This window comes from Carassius gibelio, chromosome A12 (assembly GCF_023724105.1).
Source record: "Carassius gibelio isolate Cgi1373 ecotype wild population from Czech Republic chromosome A12, carGib1.2-hapl.c, whole genome shotgun sequence".
In the NCBI taxonomy this organism is placed as follows: Eukaryota; Metazoa; Chordata; class Actinopteri; order Cypriniformes; family Cyprinidae; genus Carassius; species Carassius gibelio.
In genome coordinates this window covers 372,315-391,891 of record NC_068382.1, presented here as the reverse complement: position 1 = coordinate 391,891, position 19,577 = coordinate 372,315, and the positions used below count along the sequence as shown (strand labels likewise).

The following is a 19,577-nucleotide window of genomic DNA, read 5'->3' as shown; positions in this document are numbered from 1 at the left end:
TCACATAATTTACTACCAACTCACACACCTTATTTGTTCTTATTCAATATTTTAATAGTGAATGAATGAAAATTTAAACCTATTCAGTCTATAGTTTGGTAACCTGTACCTTCTACCTGAGGGCATCATCTCATACTCACTGTAGAGGACATGAGTCGGATTAGAATGAGAGAAGTTGAGTTTAAACGGGAGGATGTTTTATTAATCAGTCCATTCTTTTCAGTTTCAGTGAATTTAGCTAAATTGTGGCCAGGTTTAATTTACATTTTCATCTATTAATATTAACTATTTTAACTACAGTTTTTCTTAAATTTTCCACGACTGCTGCCGTCAAATGTTTGATAACGTGTGGTTAAATCACCACTCAGTGGTCAAAAGCTGCAAATACACTTTGCAGCAGCGGAGACATTTGCGGCGGTAGAAAGCACACTTTGGTTGGCCACCTACTGTATTCCATAACAGATACAAACAATACTGTGCATGTAAACAAAGGAATTACACTCATATTACAATGTTATTGCTTCATTGGACTAAATGTGCTCTGTGGGATGTCGTTCAGTGGACCCTTACTTTTCTAACTAAACCAGGATTTACAGGTGTGGATGTGTTTATGACTCTTTAATACGACAAATCTGGTATTTACTGCATTTTGATTATGCGTGTTTTGATGTTTACTGCTTATACAAATTTAGCAAATACATTACTTATAAGCTTTCCATTAAAAAACAGCAATCTGTCACAGATGCTTGAGGCTAAGATCTTTAGAATGATATATAGTTTGTAAAGATTAATTTTGTCCCCTTTTATTTAATCTATTCATCATCATTTACATGTGTAAACAAAGACCGTTCATTGTGCTGTTAACAAAAAAAATTGAGTGTTTAGTATTGTCATTTTGCATTATTGACACACTATTTTCCTATTTAATACTGAAAAGTTGCTTTGACACAATATGTATTGTTAAAAGCACTATATAAATAAAGGTGACTTGACCTAACTTGACTTGACACATCAGTGCCTATTGGGTGCTTTTACAAAACACAATTGTAAGAAACTGATGATGATGATGATGGTTATTACTATTTATTTTAAGTTATGATTACAAATTATTTGTATGTGTTTGAATCTATTTTCATTTCCCGGGATGAAAGAATTGTCAGTGTGTCAGGTGTCTGAAGTATGAATGAAAAAAACGACAATGAACATGACATTGGCAGGCCGAAGCCTGTGATGTAAACAAATGAGTGACCGCGGGTATAAAAGAGAACCTGTGGAATATATTGTCCTCTTTTCTTTGTCTGAGGAGACACAGGCATGATGCCAAAGCATCTTGTTCCCTATTCTCAGGTAAACATTGTTACATGTGTAACCTGAGACATTCCCTTTCCAAAGGGTACTCCACGCCCATCCTCTAGAGTTTGAGAGGGGAAAAATTAAAAGGAAGTGATGTGAAATACAGCCAAGTATGGTGACCCATACTCAGAATTCGTGATCTGCTTTTAACCCATCCAAAGTGCACACACAGAGCAGTGAACACACACACACACTGTAAACAACCCTAGAGCAGCCATTTATGCTGCGGCGCCCGAGGCGCAGTTGAGGATTCGGTGCCTTGCTCAGGTGCACCTCAGTCATGGTAGCGCTGTACATGCACTTCCCCCACCTACAATTCCGGCCGGCCCAAGACTCGAACTCACAACCCTTCAATTGCGAGTCTGACTCTCTTACCATTAGGCCACGACTTTCCCCTATTTTTTTTTTTCTAGTTTAAGAGCTCTTAAGAGTGGAGGTCTCAGCATAATGACTCTTTAAACCAAGAGGAGACGTAGCTACACTCAACGCCAAAGGCTTAAAAAGAAAGAGCCTACAAACTCATATTACTGCCAAAGACGAAGCTCTGGAGAGAGGAGGATGACTCTCTTAAATGAGTGGAAGCCTAACAAACATGGATGTTGAACAAACTCTTGGAACAATAAGTTCTCTCAGCTGGCAAAAAAAAAAAAAAGATCTGGTCACAACAGCCTCAGAAAGGATGGAATCTGGCTTGCTCCTCGCAGCTATGTCGCTGTAGCCATGTTTGGATGACTTTCATGAAGACTTTAGCAATGTTAGACAGTAGACTAATGCAGTGTTCTAACCTTCATGACTGTTGCCTTTCTTAAAGATAGGCACAATTGCGGATTTCTTCCAGGTCGATAGGATTTGTTCAGATTGCCAGTTTAGCTTCATGAGGATGTGGAGACGGCCTTGTGGAACTTTTCCACCAGCCTTGATTGCTTCAACTTTCACATGGCCCAAGCCAGATGCCTTTCCATTAATAATGGAAATAATGATGGCTTACGATGGCTTGCACCTCATCTGTGAACAGGCTCTACACGTGGTGGCTCTGCGGCCAGTCTGCACAGTTGGTCATGGTTAAGGAGCTGCTGAAAATGCTCCTGCCACTGCTGCAAATCTGCTGCATCTGACAAAGGAGCCATCCACCTTCTTGATGCTGTCATTGGTCAACCTGGACCATCTGCTCAGTCTCCTGAGAGTCTGATAGAGAACCAGTATTCCAGATTAATAAGCAAAATAATCATGCATCCCTGCTGATATGTCAGAATAAGACCCGGGACCAAATAAAAATACTATTGAATTCAGTCTCTGTTTCAAAGATAAAAATGCTACTTGGTTTTGCATTGATATATACTTTATAGTTTTGCTTGTGATTCACCATATATATCAGCCCTGCAGACTTCAGCTCCAACCCTAATTAAAACCAACCTGCCTGTAGCTTTCTAGTAATCCTTCAGACCTTGATTAGCTTGTGTGTTCGATTAGGGTTAAAGCAAAACTCTGCTGGGCTACGGCTCTCCAGGACTGACGTTTGCCACCCCTGATATATATGCTGAGCTGAATCATGTGTTTATGTCATATGTGCTTGATAAGTGTTGATTTAAACTTTTGAACATCTAATACTTGCTCTATGAATTGTAAAATTTCTGTATACTTCAAATTGTAAATAAAAAAGTTTTTTCCTTTTTAAATCTCTTTACTTTCACACTTTCAGGTGAGGAAGCACCAGAACACACAGCCATCATTGCAGGTGTGGTGGCAGCTCTGGTTCTACTGGTGTTCTTGACCCTGTTGGCTGTCTACTACATTAACACACACCCGACTGTTGCTCCTCCTTTCTACCTCATGCAGGTAAGTACAAATCTATCTATCTATCTATCTATCTATCTATCTATCTATCTATCTATCTATCTATCTATCTATCTATCTATCTATCTATCTATCTATCTATCTATCTATCTATCTATCTATCTATCTATCTGTCTGTCTTTCCAGGGTTTAGCACTAAGGCTTTTTTTGCTACCTGCCTTGGCCAGTGGTTTAAATTTTTACTTGCCCTGCCAACATTTTCAGTGGCCCTGCCACAAAAAAATAAAATAAAAATAAATAAATAAATATTATTTATAAAATAAATATATATATATATATATATAGTTACAATACATGCAGAGAGCATGGAACGAGGAAACAAGGAGTTAATCATTTTTAATAATCAACTCACAAGGGCACGAGCAAAAAACACTCAGATAGTCCATTACCCTGACATAATGCCCCTTCCCGGAAAAAATGACAAGGGCGTCCTCTCACCATAGAAAAAAAAACTGAATGGGGGGGGGGGGGGGGGGCGGCATGAATAGGAGCTTGGAAGGAGGTTCCGGAGGAGGACGGACACCCGGGAGGAGGACTACAAGCGGGGACCAGGGAGGAAACGATGGAGGGAGAAGCCATGGGAGAGACATGAGGGGCTTAGAGCAAGAGGAGTCCAGCTGGACCCAAGCCACAGCCATGATTTCAGAGCCGATGGAGGGAGGAGCCATGAAGGAGGAGCCTGAGGTGAAGACAGACAGCCAGTGGGCCAGGGGGAAATGTGGGCTCTGGCGGCAGAGGCAGAAGTGGAGATCCAAAGATCCGTGGCAGAGCCGGAGCGACTGAGGATCAAGGTGAACTGGTGGGAGGAAGGAGCCTAAAGGTGCTGGTGGGATGGCACGACGAGACACAGCCAGAAGAGAGGAGTCCAGAGGTGATTTTGGGTCGATGCCCAACCAAGGCAGAGCCGGAAGGATGAGGCAGCCCAGTGGAGCTGATGAATTGACGGGTGACTGTTGAGACGAGGGAGCTAAGACCTTAGGTAGAGCTGCTGGGTCTATGGGCCGAAGTGGAGTCCAGTCCTCGAAGGCTGGACATAGAGGTATGGGTTACTCTGACCCCTGCGATGCTGGAAGGTGGCAGACCCGCGGGGCTCACACCAAAATGTTAGTGGGTTGAGGGGCGAGCAGAGGAGCTGCTAGATGACAGCAATGGAGGAGAGAGGATTGGGTGGGAGGGCCGGCACTGTCGAGGAGCGGGCGATAGAGGGCAATTTCGAGGAGCGAGCACTGAAGGGCACTTTCGAGGAGCGGGCACTGGAGGATCGGAAGCCCCCTCATGGCTAGACGAAGGAACCAAGGATGGAGGAGGGCTCGACGGGACCAGCAGAGACAACGGAGAGAGGAGAGGGTGCAGTTCGATCTCCAGATCAGACTCCCAATCTATTAGATCACCATGTTCATTTTGGCACCAACACACCGCCATACTCAGCTCACCCTCAGCCATGATGCGATATATATATATATATATATATATATATATATATATATATATATATATATATATATATATATATATATATATATATATATAAATTCTACACACTGGTTACAATGTCTGATTTAAACTAGACTGTATAATTTCTAAATATGAAGCAAAACAGAATGTTGTGACTTTAGCTTTGTGAAATTAAGTTACATGAAACATCTGCACAAAACTAAAAGAGCAGATGGGCGTAATGAGGCACACATTCACTCTCAATGGAGGAAGGTGGTGCTTATAGAACAGCAGCAATACAGCGTTTCCTTGGTTACCTCTGTAAACACAGCAGCAATGCACTTATAAACACCACTTTAATATACGGAGGCAAGATATAATATAATAAAATTCCAACCAACCAACCAACCCCTCAGAAACACATTCATAAAACCCGTTATTGAGGATTTTCTTTCCAGTACTTTGCGCTTCGTGGACAGTGCAAGATGCGCTGCCTATTTTCTCCTCTTCGCATTCATCTTCAGTGACGATGGCCTCTGTTAACGGCAATATACATACTAAATATAACAGAATATTTCAAATGATTGCAGTGCAGTTTGTATGCTAGCACAGAACAAAAATAGTTCTAAATTAAAAAAAAAAAAAATGGCTGGTCGACCGGTGCATCTGTACTCCACAGTATAAATTAAATATAGATCAATTCTAAAACCCCAAATTCACTTGTATTTTGACATTCTTTTGTATGTATGTTTCTGTTAAATTGAAAGAAAGGCGAGGAAAGAAACTCAACTTCGGGCTCGTTGTTCAAACAGAACACAGCGTTATGAGTACTGAATGGAGTTGCCTTTAGTGCGTTCCTAGAATGCTTTCAAATTGTTTGAATTTGAAAATTAGCAGGCCTTAAAAAACATATGCATATAATAAACTTCATTGAGTGCTCGATCAAACTAGTGACAGATCTGTTAAGTGTCCAAAATGTCTTTTATGCTTGCCATCAGATAGTCCTTATTGTCGAGCCCTGCTATCTATCTATCTATCTATCTATCTATCTATCTATCTATCTATCTATCTATCTATCTATCTATCTATCTATCTATCTATCTATCTATCTATCTATCTAGCTATCTATCTATGCAATTTAAACTCTTTTAAAATAACTGTAAGCTGTTGTGGTGTCTTTTCTTCATAGCGTCGCACCAATAACTATTGGCCCTCCATGAAGTTTCGGAATCAAGGATGCCATTCCAGCTATGCTGAGGTTGATCTTGGGGGTTACGAAAAAGAGGGGTTCATTGAGGCAGAGCAGTGCTGAGCAGGCAGGACTTTGTTTAAGGGATGGACTAAAGAAAAAGTTATTTCATAATTCTTTTCTAGAATGATTATAGGATCATGGCCAAACACACAATGAGAGGCTGTCACTGTTGAAAAAGATCATTTGAGAGTTTTGTGAGCTTTTCTCTGTCTCTGACTCCCCACAGTTGGCAGTCCACCTTTCAAAACATTTCATGCTGTTGTTTATAGTAAAGGAAGTTTTAAGTTTAAAGAGGTACTAATTGTAACAAAGACCAGCAAATCTGCAAACAACTCTCCATAATAATGAGTATGTGTTAGCCAAAATAATTGCAAGATAATGTACAGTGCAAGGTATCTCTATAGAGATATTTTTTAAAGATATTTTGTTAAGAGTGTGTTCAATGGATTAAATTTCCATAATACTCTGTTAGCCACATGGACTTGACAGCACTTTAATTCAAATAGCTTACTCTCTTAACATTTTTTTTTTTTTTTTGCCCTGTCAAGTTTTACCCTGTCATTTAGTCATATAACATAAAAACAATTTGCACATAAAATATTAACAAAATGCACAAATAAATGCAACAACTCTATTTGAAAAGTAAATGTGCAAGTTTAATGTTTCATTTTGCTTTTTGGAGTATTGAAAACATTTATTTCCAAAGCTGTTTGTGGAGATGTAAAGTAAAATATGTTTTCCGGCTGAAAAAGATGGTCAGACGTTAGAAAATATTGTAAAAAAAAAAAACAATCCAAAGCAAAATTTAGCTGATTTCCATTGCATTATATGCCATTGCAGTATTGCATTTGTAACATACAGTATGCTTCTTGTAAAACAATAAAAAAAAAAAAAAAATGTTTGGGAGAAAACTGCTGTTTTCTTTGGTTTTCTGATTAGCTCATCTGTTAAGAAATTTAGTTTGGTCTGCATCACTAAGATGGTAAACATTGACACCTGCAGGCCGGCTGTTAAATTATGTAGTTTATTGATGTTGATGATTAACCAACAAAGTATAAGTGTATGAAATCCATTCCTAAACTGTGTGCCGTGTTCCAAATGTTTTAAATCCATTATGTATAAAGAATGTAGGGGGCACCCGAATTTGAACCAGGGATCTCTTCTGCAGTCAAATGCTCTACCACTGAGCTATACCTCAACACAAAGCATGCCAGAATGGGAGTTATAATGTTTGTACATTGTTTACTATAATAAATATTTGTTCTTTAAACCTTTAATTCTGAAGTAATTCAATAGGTCTACTGTTTACTCAACCTAACCAGAGAACCTCCATTGTTTTTTTTTTTTACGTTTCCCAGGCAGACTTCTGCCATTTCCGAGAGGATTACAATGACCTCTAACATTCCACATGCCTGGTTCCCCGCTCAGCTCCTCAGTGAAAAACCTAGTATGCATTGCTCCTACTGCCCTTTTTATGCCCACATAAATTTTATATATTTATATAGCAATAATAAACACAACAGGAGCTGACCACTTTGCTTTACAGAGTATAAAACTAAGATACGAAAAAAAAGAAAGAAAACAATAAAGACAAAATACCAAACTATACAAAGTAATACATGTGATATCAGAGGGTCAGTTAGAATTTTGTTGAAGCATCGAAAATACATTTTGGTCCAAAAATAGCAAAAACTACGACTTTATTCAGCATTGTCTCTTGCATGTCTGATGTGAAAGAGTTCAAAACAAAGCAGTTTGTGATATCTGCTTCACTAACGAATCATTCGATGTAAACGGATCTTTTTGAAACAGTTAACCAAATCGAATTGAATTATTTTAAACGGTTCGCCTCTCCAATACACATTAATCCACAAATAACTTAAGCTGTTAACTTGTGTGGCTGACACTCCCTCTGAGTTAAAACAAACCAATATCCAGGAGTAATTCATGTACTCAAACAGTACATTGACTGAACTGCTGTGAAGAGAGAACTGAAGATGAACACCGAGCCGAGCCAGATAATGACTCGTTCACTAGTCAAGAACCGTTTCTGTCAGACGTGTCCGATTCCAGATCTGAGGAGCTGATGATACTGCTCATGTGTGATTGAGCGTGAAGCAGACTGACACACAGAGCGTCTGAACTGAACTGATTCTTTAGGTGATTGATTCTGAACGGATTCTGTGATAGTGTTATGAGCGTGGGTAAACAAAAGGCTTAAATCTAGGGCAATCATTGCCAATGACGCCATTATGTAGAGCGCAAAAGAACCGCTGAACCATTTTCTTCAAACGGTTTATTGAATCGAACCGTCCGAAATAAGTACTGGTGAGCCGAAAACCGATGCAACCGGTTCTTGACTCGTGAATGAGTCAGTCTATTGTTCGTTGTCTGGCTCAGCTTGGTGTTCATCTTCAGTTCTCTCTTCACAGCAGTGTTTGAGTACATGAATTACTCCAGGATATTGGTTTGTTTTAACTGAGAGGGAGTGTCAGCCACATTAAAAAAAATTAACAGCTTAAGTCATTTGTGGATTAATGTGTATTGGAGATGTGAACTGTTTAAAACGATTCAGTTCGATTTGTTGAACTGTTTCAAAAAGATCCGGTTACATCGAATGATTCGTTCGCGAACCGGATATCACAACCTGCTTCGTTTTGAACTCTCTCACAACAGACACGGAAGATAAGACAATGTTGAATAAAGTCGTAGTTTTTGCTATTTTTGGACCAAAATTTATTTTCAATGCTTCAAAAAATTCTAACTGACCCTCTGTTGTTACATGGACTACTTTGATGATGTTTTTCATTTTCGAGGACAGTATACTGTTCACACAGCTTCAATGGAGGGACTGAGAGCTCTCAGACTAAATCTAAAATATCTTAAACTGTGTTCCAGAGATAAACGGAGGTCTTACGGGTTTGGAACAACATGAGGGTTAAGTTATTGATGACATCATTTTGCTATTTGGGTAACTATCCCTTTAAGGTGTAGGATCTTATGTTATTGAAACAAGCAAGCAAAGTTTCTAAGTCTTTCCTGTCAGTGTGATTAAAGGCAGATAAATCTGAGTGTCATCTGCACACAAGTTAAAAAACACTCCATGCCATCTAAGAATTGAACCTAGAGGTAATATATATAATGAAAACAGAGTTGGGGAAAAAATGGATCCTTGAGGGACACCACAGGTAAGAGGAGCCATGGATGAAACAGAGCCTCCAATGCTAACTTAAAAGGTCTTGTTAGTAAGTAAAGATTTAAACCAACTGAGGGCACTTCCAAGGATGCTCACATAATGTTAAAGATGTGGCAATAGAATGGCATGATCAACAGTATCAAATGCTGCTCTCAAGTCTAAGAGCAATAAAATGACTCTGGAGTCAACATATAGCAGAATGTTGTTCAAAACTCTTAATAGTGAAGATTCAGTACTGTGGTTCACCCTAAAACCGGACTGAAATGTATCAAGGACAATATTTGCATCAAGGAAGTTCTGCATAGTGCATAGCATCTTTCATAGTGACCAGGCCCATATCTATATCATATAGGCATAGACAAGTTAAGCGGACGCCTAGGTGGACCTCCTAGAAGGAGGGGTGCCAATGATTGCAAGTACTCCTATACAGTATGAGGAGGCTGCAGACCTGGAGCATGCAGATCTAAGGCTCAGGCATAAAACTGCCTTCTAGGAGGTCCACCTAGGCATCCGCCTAGCTTGTCTATGCCTAGATATGGGCCTGGTCACTATGAAAGTTGCTATGCACTACACAATACATGCAGAGCTTCCTTGATGCAAATATTGTCCTTGATAAATTTCAGTCCGGTTTTAGGGTGAACCACAGTTCTGAATCTTCACTATTAAGAGTTTTGAACAACATTCTGCTATCTGTTGACTCCAGAGTCATTTTATTGCTCTTAGTCTTGAGAGCAGCATTTGGACCGGGGCAGGTGGATTAATCGGAGAATGAAACACAGGCTTTATTTTAGATACATGAAAGGCAGGATGAATTGTCCTGTACGCTGGAGGAAGTTTATGGTGGACTGCCACCAGACTAATGATCTTGGTGACAGTGAACGGGCCAATAAATTGGGGAGCAAGCTTATTAGAGACAGAACAGAGAGGAATGTTCTTGGTACTAAGCCACACTTTTTTTCTGCTCAATTAGACCCAGACACCACCTCTCCCTGATTGCAGGAATTTCAGTCTAACAGAAATTGAAATATCACAGGATTAGTATTTAGTTATTATTTATTAGAACTCAATGACCAGCAACAAAGAACAACAGCTTTATAGCAACCTTTTAAGGAAGAAAATAGAAAAGCTCACCTGAGGGACATGGAGTGTTCAGCATGGTGTAGAAGGCATACTGTCGACATTATATGCCATAAGACAATGGCAATTGTCTCTTAACTGTGGACTTAAAGATGTCTCTGTGCTGGTCATTTCCAAAACAAGGCTTTTATCAATCAATCAATCAATCACCTTTATTTATATAGTGCTTTAAACAAAATACATTGCGCCAAAGCACTGAACAACATTCATTTGGAAAACAGTGTCTCAATAATGCAAAATGATAGTTAAAGGCAGTTCATCATTGAATTCATTGATGTCATCTCTGTTCAGTTGAAATAGTGTCTGTTTTAATTTGCAATCAAGTCAACGATATCACTGTAGATGAAGTGACCCCAACTAAGCAAGCCAGAGGCGACAGCGGCAAGGAACCGAAACTCCATCGGTGACAGAATGGAGAAAAAAACCTTGGGAGAAACCAGGCTCAGTTGGGGGGCCAGTTCTCCTCTGACCAGACGAAACCAGTAGTTCAATTCCAGACTGCAGCAAAGTCAGATTGTGCAGAAGAATCATCTCTTTCCTGTGGTCTTGTCCTGGTGCTCCTCTGAGACAAGGTCTTTACAGGGGATCTGTATCTGGGGCTCTAGTTGTCCTGGTCTCCGCTGTCTTTCAGGGCAGTAGAGGTCCTTTCTAGGTGCTGATCCACCATCTGGTCTGGATACGTACTGGATCCGGGTGACTGCAGTGACCCTCTGATCTGGACACAGACTGGATCTGGTGGCCACGGTGACCTCGGAACAAGAGAGAAACAGACAAATATTAGCGTAGATGCCATTCTTCTAATGATGTAGAAAGTACGGTGTTAGGTGAAGTGTTCCGGTTCCAGTTTACCTAATTAATGCAGCCTAAAAATCCTTTAACGGATTTGGATATTAAAAGCATATTAGTATGTTATGTGTATGCCAGGTTAAAGAGATGGGTCTTTAATCTAGATCTAAACTGCAAGAGTGTGTCTGCCTCCCGAACAATGTTAGGTAGGTTATTCCAGAGTTTAGGCGCCAAATAGGAAAAGGATCTGCCGCCCGCAGTTGATTTTGATATTCTAGGTATTATCAAATTGCCTGAGTTTTGAGAACGTAGCGGACGTAGAGGAGTATAATGTAAAAGGAGCTCATTCAAATACTGAGGTGCTAAACCATTCAGGGCTTTATAAGTAATAAGCAATATTTTAAAATCTATACGATGTTTGATAGGGAGCCAGTGCAGTGTGGACAGGACCGGGCTAATATGGTCATACTTCCTGGTTCTAGTAAGAACTCTTGCTGCTGCATTTTGGACTAGCTGTAGTTTGTTTACCAAGCGTGCAGAACAACCACCCAATAAAGCATTACAGTAGTCTAACCTTGAAGTCATAAATGCATGGATTAACATTTCTGCATTTGACATTGAGAGCATAGGCCGTAATTTAGATATATTTTTGAGATGGAAAAATGCAGTTTTACAAATGCTAGAAACGTGGCTTTCTAAGGAAAGATTGCGATCAAGTAGCACACCTAGGTTCCTAACTGATGACGAAGAATTGACAGAGCAACCATCAAGTCTTAGACAGTGTTCTAGGTTATTACAAGTAGAGTTTTTAGGCCCTATGATTAACACCTCTGTTTTTTCTGAATTTAGCAGTAAGAAATTACTCGTCATCCAATTTTTTATATTGACTATGCATTCCATTAGTTTTTCAAATTGGTGTGTTTCACCGGGCTGCGAGGAAATATAGAGCTGCGTATCATCAGCATAACAGTGAAAGCTAACACCATGTTTCCTGATGATATCTCCCAAGGGTAACATATAAAGCGTGAAGAGTAGCGGCCCTAGAACTGAGCCTTGAGGTACTCCATACTGCACTTGTGATCGATATGATACATCTTCATTCACTGCTACGAACTGATGGCGGTCATATAAGTACGATTTAAACCATGCTAATGCACTTCCACTGATGCCAACAAAGTGTTCAAGTCTATGCAAAAGAATGTTGTGGTCAATTGTGTCAAACGCAGCACTAAGATCCAATAAAACTAATAGAGAGATACACCCACGATCAGATGATAAGAGCAGATCATTTGTAACTCTAAGGAGAGCAGTTTCAGTACTATGATACGGTCTAAATCCTGACTGGAAATCCTCACATATACCATTTTTCTCTAAGAAGGAATATAATTGTGAGGATACCACCTTTTCTAGTATCTTGGACAGAAAAGGGAGATTCGAGATTGGTCTATAATTAACTAGTTCTCTGGGGTCAAGTTGTGGCTTTTTTATGAGAGGCTTAATAACAGCCAGTTTGAAGGTTTTGGGGACATGTCCTAATAACAATGAGGAATTAATAATAGTCAGAAGAGGACCTATGACTTCTGGAAGCACCTCTTTTAAGAGCTTAGATGGTATAGGGTCTAACATACATGTTGTAAGTTTAGATGATTTAACAAGTTTATACAATTCTTCCTCTCCTATAGTAGAGAATGAGTGGAACTGTTCCTCAGGGGGTCTATAGTGCACTGTCTGATGCGAAACTGTAGCTGACGGCTGAATGGTTGCAATTTTATCTCTAATAGTATCGATTTTAGAAGTAAAGTAGTTCATAAAGTCATTACTGCTGTGGTGTTGGGAAATGTCAACACTTGTTGAGGCTTTATTTTTCGTTAATTTAGCCACTGTATTGAATAAATACCTGGGGTTATGTTTGTTTTCTTCTAAAAGAGAAGAAAAGTAATCAGATCTAGCAGTTTTTAATGCTTTTCGGTAGGATATGCTACTTTCCCGCCAAGCAATACGAAATACCTCTAGTTTTGTTTTCCTCCAGCTGCGCTCCATTTTTCGGGCTGCTCTCTTTAGGGTGCGAGTATGCTCATTATACCATGGTGTCAAACTGTTTTCCTTAACCTTTCTTAAGCGTAAAGGAGCAACTGTATTTAAAGTGCTAGAAAAGAGAGAGTCCATAGTTTCTGTTACATCATCAAGTTGTTCTGAGGTTTTGGATATGCTAAGGAATTCGGATACATCAGGAAGATAACTTAAAAAGCAGTCTTTTGTGGTAGAAGTGATGGTTCTTCGATACTTGTAACAAGAAGTAGAATTTACAATTTTGGCTATATGAAGTTTACACAGAACTAAATAATGATCTGAGATATCATCACTTGGCTGAATAATTTCAACACTATCAACATCAATTCCATGTGACAGTATTAAATCTAGAGTATGATTTCGACAATGAGTAGGTCCTGAAACGTGTTGTCTAACACCAATAGAGTTCAGAATGTCTATAAATGCTGATCCCAATACATCTTTTTCATTATCGACATGGATATTAAAATCACCAACTATTAAGACTTTATCTGCAGCCAGAACTAACTTGGATGTAAAATCACCAAACTCTTTAATAAAGTCTGTATGGTGCCCTGGTGGCCTGTATACAGTAGCCAGTACAAACATAACAGGGGATTTATCATTAACATTGGTTTCTCTGGATAATGTTATATGAAGCACCATTACTTCAAACGAGTTATACTTGAAGCCTGCCCTCTGAGAAATCCTGAAAACGTTATTATAAATTGAAGCAACACCTCCCCCTTTGCCTTTTAGACGCAGCTCGTGTTTATAACAATAATCTTGGGGGGTGGACTCATTTAAAATAATGTAATCATCAGGTTTTAGCCAGGTTTCTGTCAAGCAGAGCACATCTATATTATGATCAGTTATCATATTATTTACAAAAAGTGTTTTCGTAGAAATGGATCTGATATTCAATAAGCCAATCTTTATCATTTGTTTATCCATATTGCATTTGTTTTTTATTTGTTGAACCTCAATTAAATTGTTAACCTTAACTTGGTTTGGACGTTTTTTGTATTTTCTAGTTCGTGGAACAGACACAGTCTCTATAGTGTGATATCTAGGTGAAAGAGTCTCTATGTGCTGAGAATTAACTGACCTCTGTGACGGGAGGCAGCTAGCAGACGGTCGGTTTAGCCAGTCTGTCTGCTTCCTGACCTGGGCCCCAGTTAGTCAAGTATAAACACTAAGACTATTTGCCATATTTCTAGACAGAAGAGTGGCGCCACCCCAGGAGGGATGAAGACCATCTCTTTTAAACAGGTCAGGTCTGCCCCAAAAGCTCGTCCAATTGTCTATATAACCTATGTTATTCTGTGGGCACCACTTAGACATCCAGCCATTGAGTGATGACAATCTGCTATGCATCTCATCACCACGGTAAGCAGGGAGGGGACCAGAGCATATTACAGTGTCTGACATCGTGCTTGCAAGTTCACACACCTCTTTAAAGTTATTTTTAGTGATCTCCGACTGGCGAAGTCGAACATCATTAGCGCCGGCATGAATAACAATCTTACTGTATTTACGTTTAGCATTAGCCAGCACTTTTAAATTTGCCAAGATGTCAGGCGCTCTGGCTCCCGGTAAACATTTGACTATGGTGGCTGGTGTCTCTATATTCACGTTCCGTACAATAGAATCGCCAATAACTAGAGCACTTTCATCAGGTTTCTCAGTGGGTGCATCACTGAGTGGGGAGAACCTGTTTAATGTTTTGATCGGAACAGAAGAGCGGTGTTTTGACCCACGACTACGCTGCCTCACCGTCACCCAGTTGCCCTGCTGCAGGGGCTCTGCTGGAACCGGACAATGTACAGGAATCCCTGAGCTAGACGCATCCAAAGCCATATCTAGAGCCCTAACATTCTTACTGTCCTCAATTAAAGTTTGGATGCGTGTCTCTAATTCTGAAATCTTCTCTGTCAGCCTAACTGTTTCCCTGCATTTATCACATGTGAATCCCTCATCAGTGACAGAGATAGATAAACTGTACATGTGGCAAGAGGTGCAAATAACAATTGTAGGAGAAGCCATTACTCACCGTGCTTGATGAAATATTCTTACTGCGGTTGTTTGATGAACTTGTGGAAAACTGCAGCGTGAGAGACTATACAATAAGTACAGAAGAAGGATCTCTCTTAATAGGAGATCAGTTACCTATAGGGATGCATAGACAAGTACAGAAGAAGGATCTCTCTTAATAGGAGATCAGTTACCTATAGGGATGCATAGACAATGGTTGTGGCCAGGGAGTATGAATAGTGTTATGAAAATACATTTCATATTTGAATTATGTTTGCCTGATGATATTGATGTAAAATAACCCTCCATAAAACCAGCATAAAAGAACAATCCCTACAACCCACCGAGTTTAATAATTACTATATTATTTTGAGCTACACCATTTAAAATCTTACACAGATAATGATCTGGGCCTGTAGCTCATGTTCATGCAGGGAACACAAGCTACAAACAGCTGAAATAAAATGTGAAAAAGATGGATGATTCATGAATTAGTTTTATGCAGACATTTCCATTCTGCCAAATATTACTGCAAGAGATAACAGAAAAGTCTTTAAACAAATTTTTTAAACAGTGAAAACAAATAGCATACATGCAAATGTTACTACTTGCATCTTGTAACATTACAATAAATATGTAATAACTAGGTACTAACCCTGAACCTACTCCTAAACCTAACCCTACCCCATGTATTTACCTTGTACTACCAGAACTTTCTTAGATAAATACACTGTAAGTACACTATACATACATGTAAGTACACGTACTGTAAAATAAAGTGCAACCAACATATCTATTGACATATTTAAATTGATTGACATAGACTCTTAGATAATCATTTAATTATAAATGTTGCAAAGATGCAGTATTGCTAAACAATAATAACTTTAGCAATTATTTAACATACCTCTTATTCGTGTTTCTTCTAGACTTGGTCTGTTCTGATGGCTCATACTTTTAGGATAGCGCACCAGGTTCAATAAAAATAAATGCCTAAAGCAATGTTGTTTTACCTCGGGTGTGCATTATTTTTCGAATAATTCAATGGTCCGGAGTCAATTATTCCACTTATACTACTGTTAACACACCTTAAGACATCGATCAGATATTATATTTAATGGGATTCTTCCAGTTTCTGTACTTAAACCGCTATTGTGAGTAGGGCTAGTTCTTCCGCATCTCATCCAGTGCCTCTTTTGCTAGTTCCAAAGTGTAATTTTAAAGCTGGTAATGGAGGCTTGAGCTGTTGATAGCATTCTAATGCAGTTATTAATAAAGTTATTAGAAAGACAGCGAGAAAGACAGAGACACAGAGAGAGTGAGAGCCTTTGTGAATTAGGCTAACTTACCTCTTTGCGTCTCTAAACAGCGCTGTCTTTCGCTAGTGAGAAATACCATGTGTAGCTTTAAGTTGTTAACGTTACACTACGTTTTTCTGTTGTTAAAATAGCAAAAGTGGATTTGGATACGCCCTGAGTGCGCCTGCGCCATGCGCTTTACACTTTGCATTTAGATCGTTAAAATAGGGCCCTCTATCTTCAATCTCAATTAGGAGTGTCAATGGTCCATTTGAGAGACAGGTGGCGTCAGGCACGTGCAGGGGTGGGGGGGGGGGGGGAGTGTTGGGTGCTTGAGCACCTGCCCCTTTGCCCTTTGGTGCCCAAAGTGCCCTTTTGTCAAAGCAAAATTTCCTCTAATTTTTTTTTTTGCCATAACGTTTCCTTTTGTGAATGCCTGCTCATGCCCAATCTAAATATTAGTAAAATTTTGAATAATAATTTAGCCGTCAATAAAATGACCAACATGACCTTTGACCTGACGACAACAACCTCCTCATCCAACCAGGACGATTCGTCACGCTGCACGCACATTTTTTAATTGTGAGAGGATATTATTTTCAACACCGCGGAAGCTGGTAAGTGGTGTTTCATTCTCAGCGAAGTGATTTTGATATTTATTTACTTATTATCATTATTTTACAAGAACGACGTGATGTGAGAACATGTGTAGCCTGTAGTGTAGAGTAACGTTAGCGTGCTGTTTGAGGGAGAAACGTTTCACAGGCATTGAGGGCATGCCCATTCAAAGATTTCTGAGCCAAGTTGATTTTAAATGCAGCTTCCAAACGACCAAAAAAAAAAACAGCAGAATAATATTTTTTATATATTTGATATAATCACACTGTTGTGATTAGATCGTTCAGCATCAGCTGCTAAATTCAAATCTGTGTTCGGCGCTGGCTGGCGCTGAGCCAGAGACGTTCATACAACGCTTCATGATAACCAATCAACGGTTCTGTTGCGCGAATGCAATGGCCAATCGGAGACGTGCAGAAGAGTCATCATGAAACGCGGTGTTTTTGTTCACTTGCTCGCTGACTGAATTATTTAGCGAATTCTTTCTTCAGAGAGAGAGAGAGAAAAAAACTAAAAAAAAAAAAAAACCCTGATGTGCATAATGTAATGTAAAGTTTTTCAGTGATTGTAATGGTAGTTTTTGAGAGTGCCTGAACTCTGGCTAAACTGAATGAAAATGTTATTTGATAATGTAAATGTTCTTTACTCTCTGAAAAATGAAAGTGTTAAAATAAGTAACTTACAATATTGTTTTTAAAATTTACATTAAATGCAAATTCAGTCGTATTAAAAATATTTTATGGCATGATATGGCACTTAAGTAAAAAGTCGGGGTTTTATGTGTAGTTAATAGATTACACTACCTTTCCATTTATTGATCAAATAACAATCTATAAAGGTGCAAAACGCGTTTACTTATACGTTTGAGAATCGAGATATTTCCTGATATATTAACCTCTTGAACTCTGGCCACGCCCTAGGACCCACCGGTGGGTCCGCGGGGAGGTCATCATACTATTTTTTAAAAATCTATAAACTGTGAAGCACAAAACTAGTCATATATGGTATTTTTTGAAAGCGTAGAACCTCTGCTTTCTTGCAAGTCCCATGGTATTTGCATTAATTTTACATAAAAGAAAATAATAAGGTATAAATTCGTTCTTCCACAACCACCCCCCCTTGAGAAAATCAGATGAATAATGTTCATATTTCATATTTATAGCACACAAACTCACCAAACATGGACAAGTCACACATCAAATGAAAGCTCTCACTCTCAGGAATGTCACTGTGTACTTTATTTCACCGATCTTATACATTACAGTGACATAACAAATAATAATTTTCAAAAGAATCACGAAAACTGAAATTACTTATGTGAACAAGCAAACGTATGCGTCATATTTCTGCGCTGATAACTACATCTGTGCTCACATACTAGCCTAAAATCCTATATCAGCTTTTACATTAGGTTGTTTTCTTCAAAATGAGAGCATTCTCGTGTGTCTGTGAGCATGCATGGCTAAACGGCACTATAATATGTCTCAGATGCGCAGATCAAAACATGCAATGCAGCGTAAAACATGACCAGTATTTGTATTGACTCTCTTTGATTCCTTTCGACTTGCAATGACGTCATCACGCAGTGCGTCCTATGTCATGAAAGCTGACAGCCTCCCCTCTCCATAGACACATCGATCAAGCTTCTAGACCATTCAGAGCCCGAGTTGTTCCTTTCCAAAGTTGAGGAGGTGGGACTAAAGAAAACGCCGTAAACGGGCGCAGATGATTATTGATGAGTTGATCGGAAGTTGGTTTGTGATTTTGGATAGCGTTTTAGCGAATTATTGCGTGCTTTTATTACTGTTAGAGTTATATGTCTCTGAAAAATGACTTCAAGAAAGTTTTTTGTTGGTGTGGAGGCGGCTTTGGAGGAGTTTGATCGGATGTCCGACACTGAAACTTGCAGCGAGGCTAGCTAGCTTTGACTCGGTCAGAGAAGCTGCTTACAAACTGGGAGAAGACCCTGATTTTGAGTAAGTATACGTTGTTTGTATCAAGCATTTGTAAGTTGCATGCTAATATTATTATTGCATTAATTTATTCATCGATTGCATTCATAAGTATATTGCCTTGTGCAGTTTATGTCTTTCTTGTATACGCGAATTGCATTCATCGGTTGCCTTCGTTAGTTGCATGCTAATTTGTTTTTGCATGAATTTATTTATCAATATTATATATACGTGTACTGCCTTGTACATTTTTATATCTTATGCATATGTGAATTGCATTCATGTGTTCGTTACATATTTGAATTACACACACGCAACGAACACATGAATGCAATTCACATATACATAAGATATGCAAGGGTTGTTCTCATTTATTTATACATACTCATGGATTTGTGTATGTGTAATCAAATTATTTTCCTCTTTCTGTTACTTGCATATCTGGATTATTTTTGTGTATGTCATTTTAGCATGTATTTTGGGATTGCAGTGTAAATTTATACATTTTTGTTTTGTTTTGCAGTTGTAGCATCCAGTGGTGAAGAATGGGAGCCAGCAAGTCAGGATACTTATCTTGTGTGTGTGTGTGTGTAAAATAAAATGCAAGAACAGAA

At 39.0% G+C, this 19,577-nt stretch overlaps 1 protein-coding gene and 1 long non-coding RNA gene across 4 annotated transcripts in view; both read left to right on the top strand.

Moving 5' to 3' along the window:
• Positions 1-6,767, top strand: part of plxdc1 (plexin domain containing 1) — a 314,569-nt gene extending 307,802 nt beyond the window's left edge. For all 3 annotated transcript variants that reach the window (XM_052610764.1, XM_052610763.1, XM_052610766.1), the window contains 2 exons: positions 3,053-3,189; positions 5,831-6,767. In XM_052610764.1, coding sequence (XP_052466724.1) covers positions 3,053-3,189; positions 5,831-5,953 — 260 coding nt within the window. In that variant the 3' untranslated portion in view covers positions 5,954-6,767. The remainder of the gene's footprint in view (positions 1-3,052; positions 3,190-5,830) is intronic.
• An 11,139-nt stretch (positions 6,768-17,906) lies between these two features.
• LOC128024893 (uncharacterized) lies at positions 17,907-19,577 on the top strand. The gene is made up of 2 exons (XR_008186051.1): positions 17,907-18,987; positions 19,487-19,577. It is a non-coding gene; the product is annotated as an uncharacterized LOC128024893 (long non-coding RNA).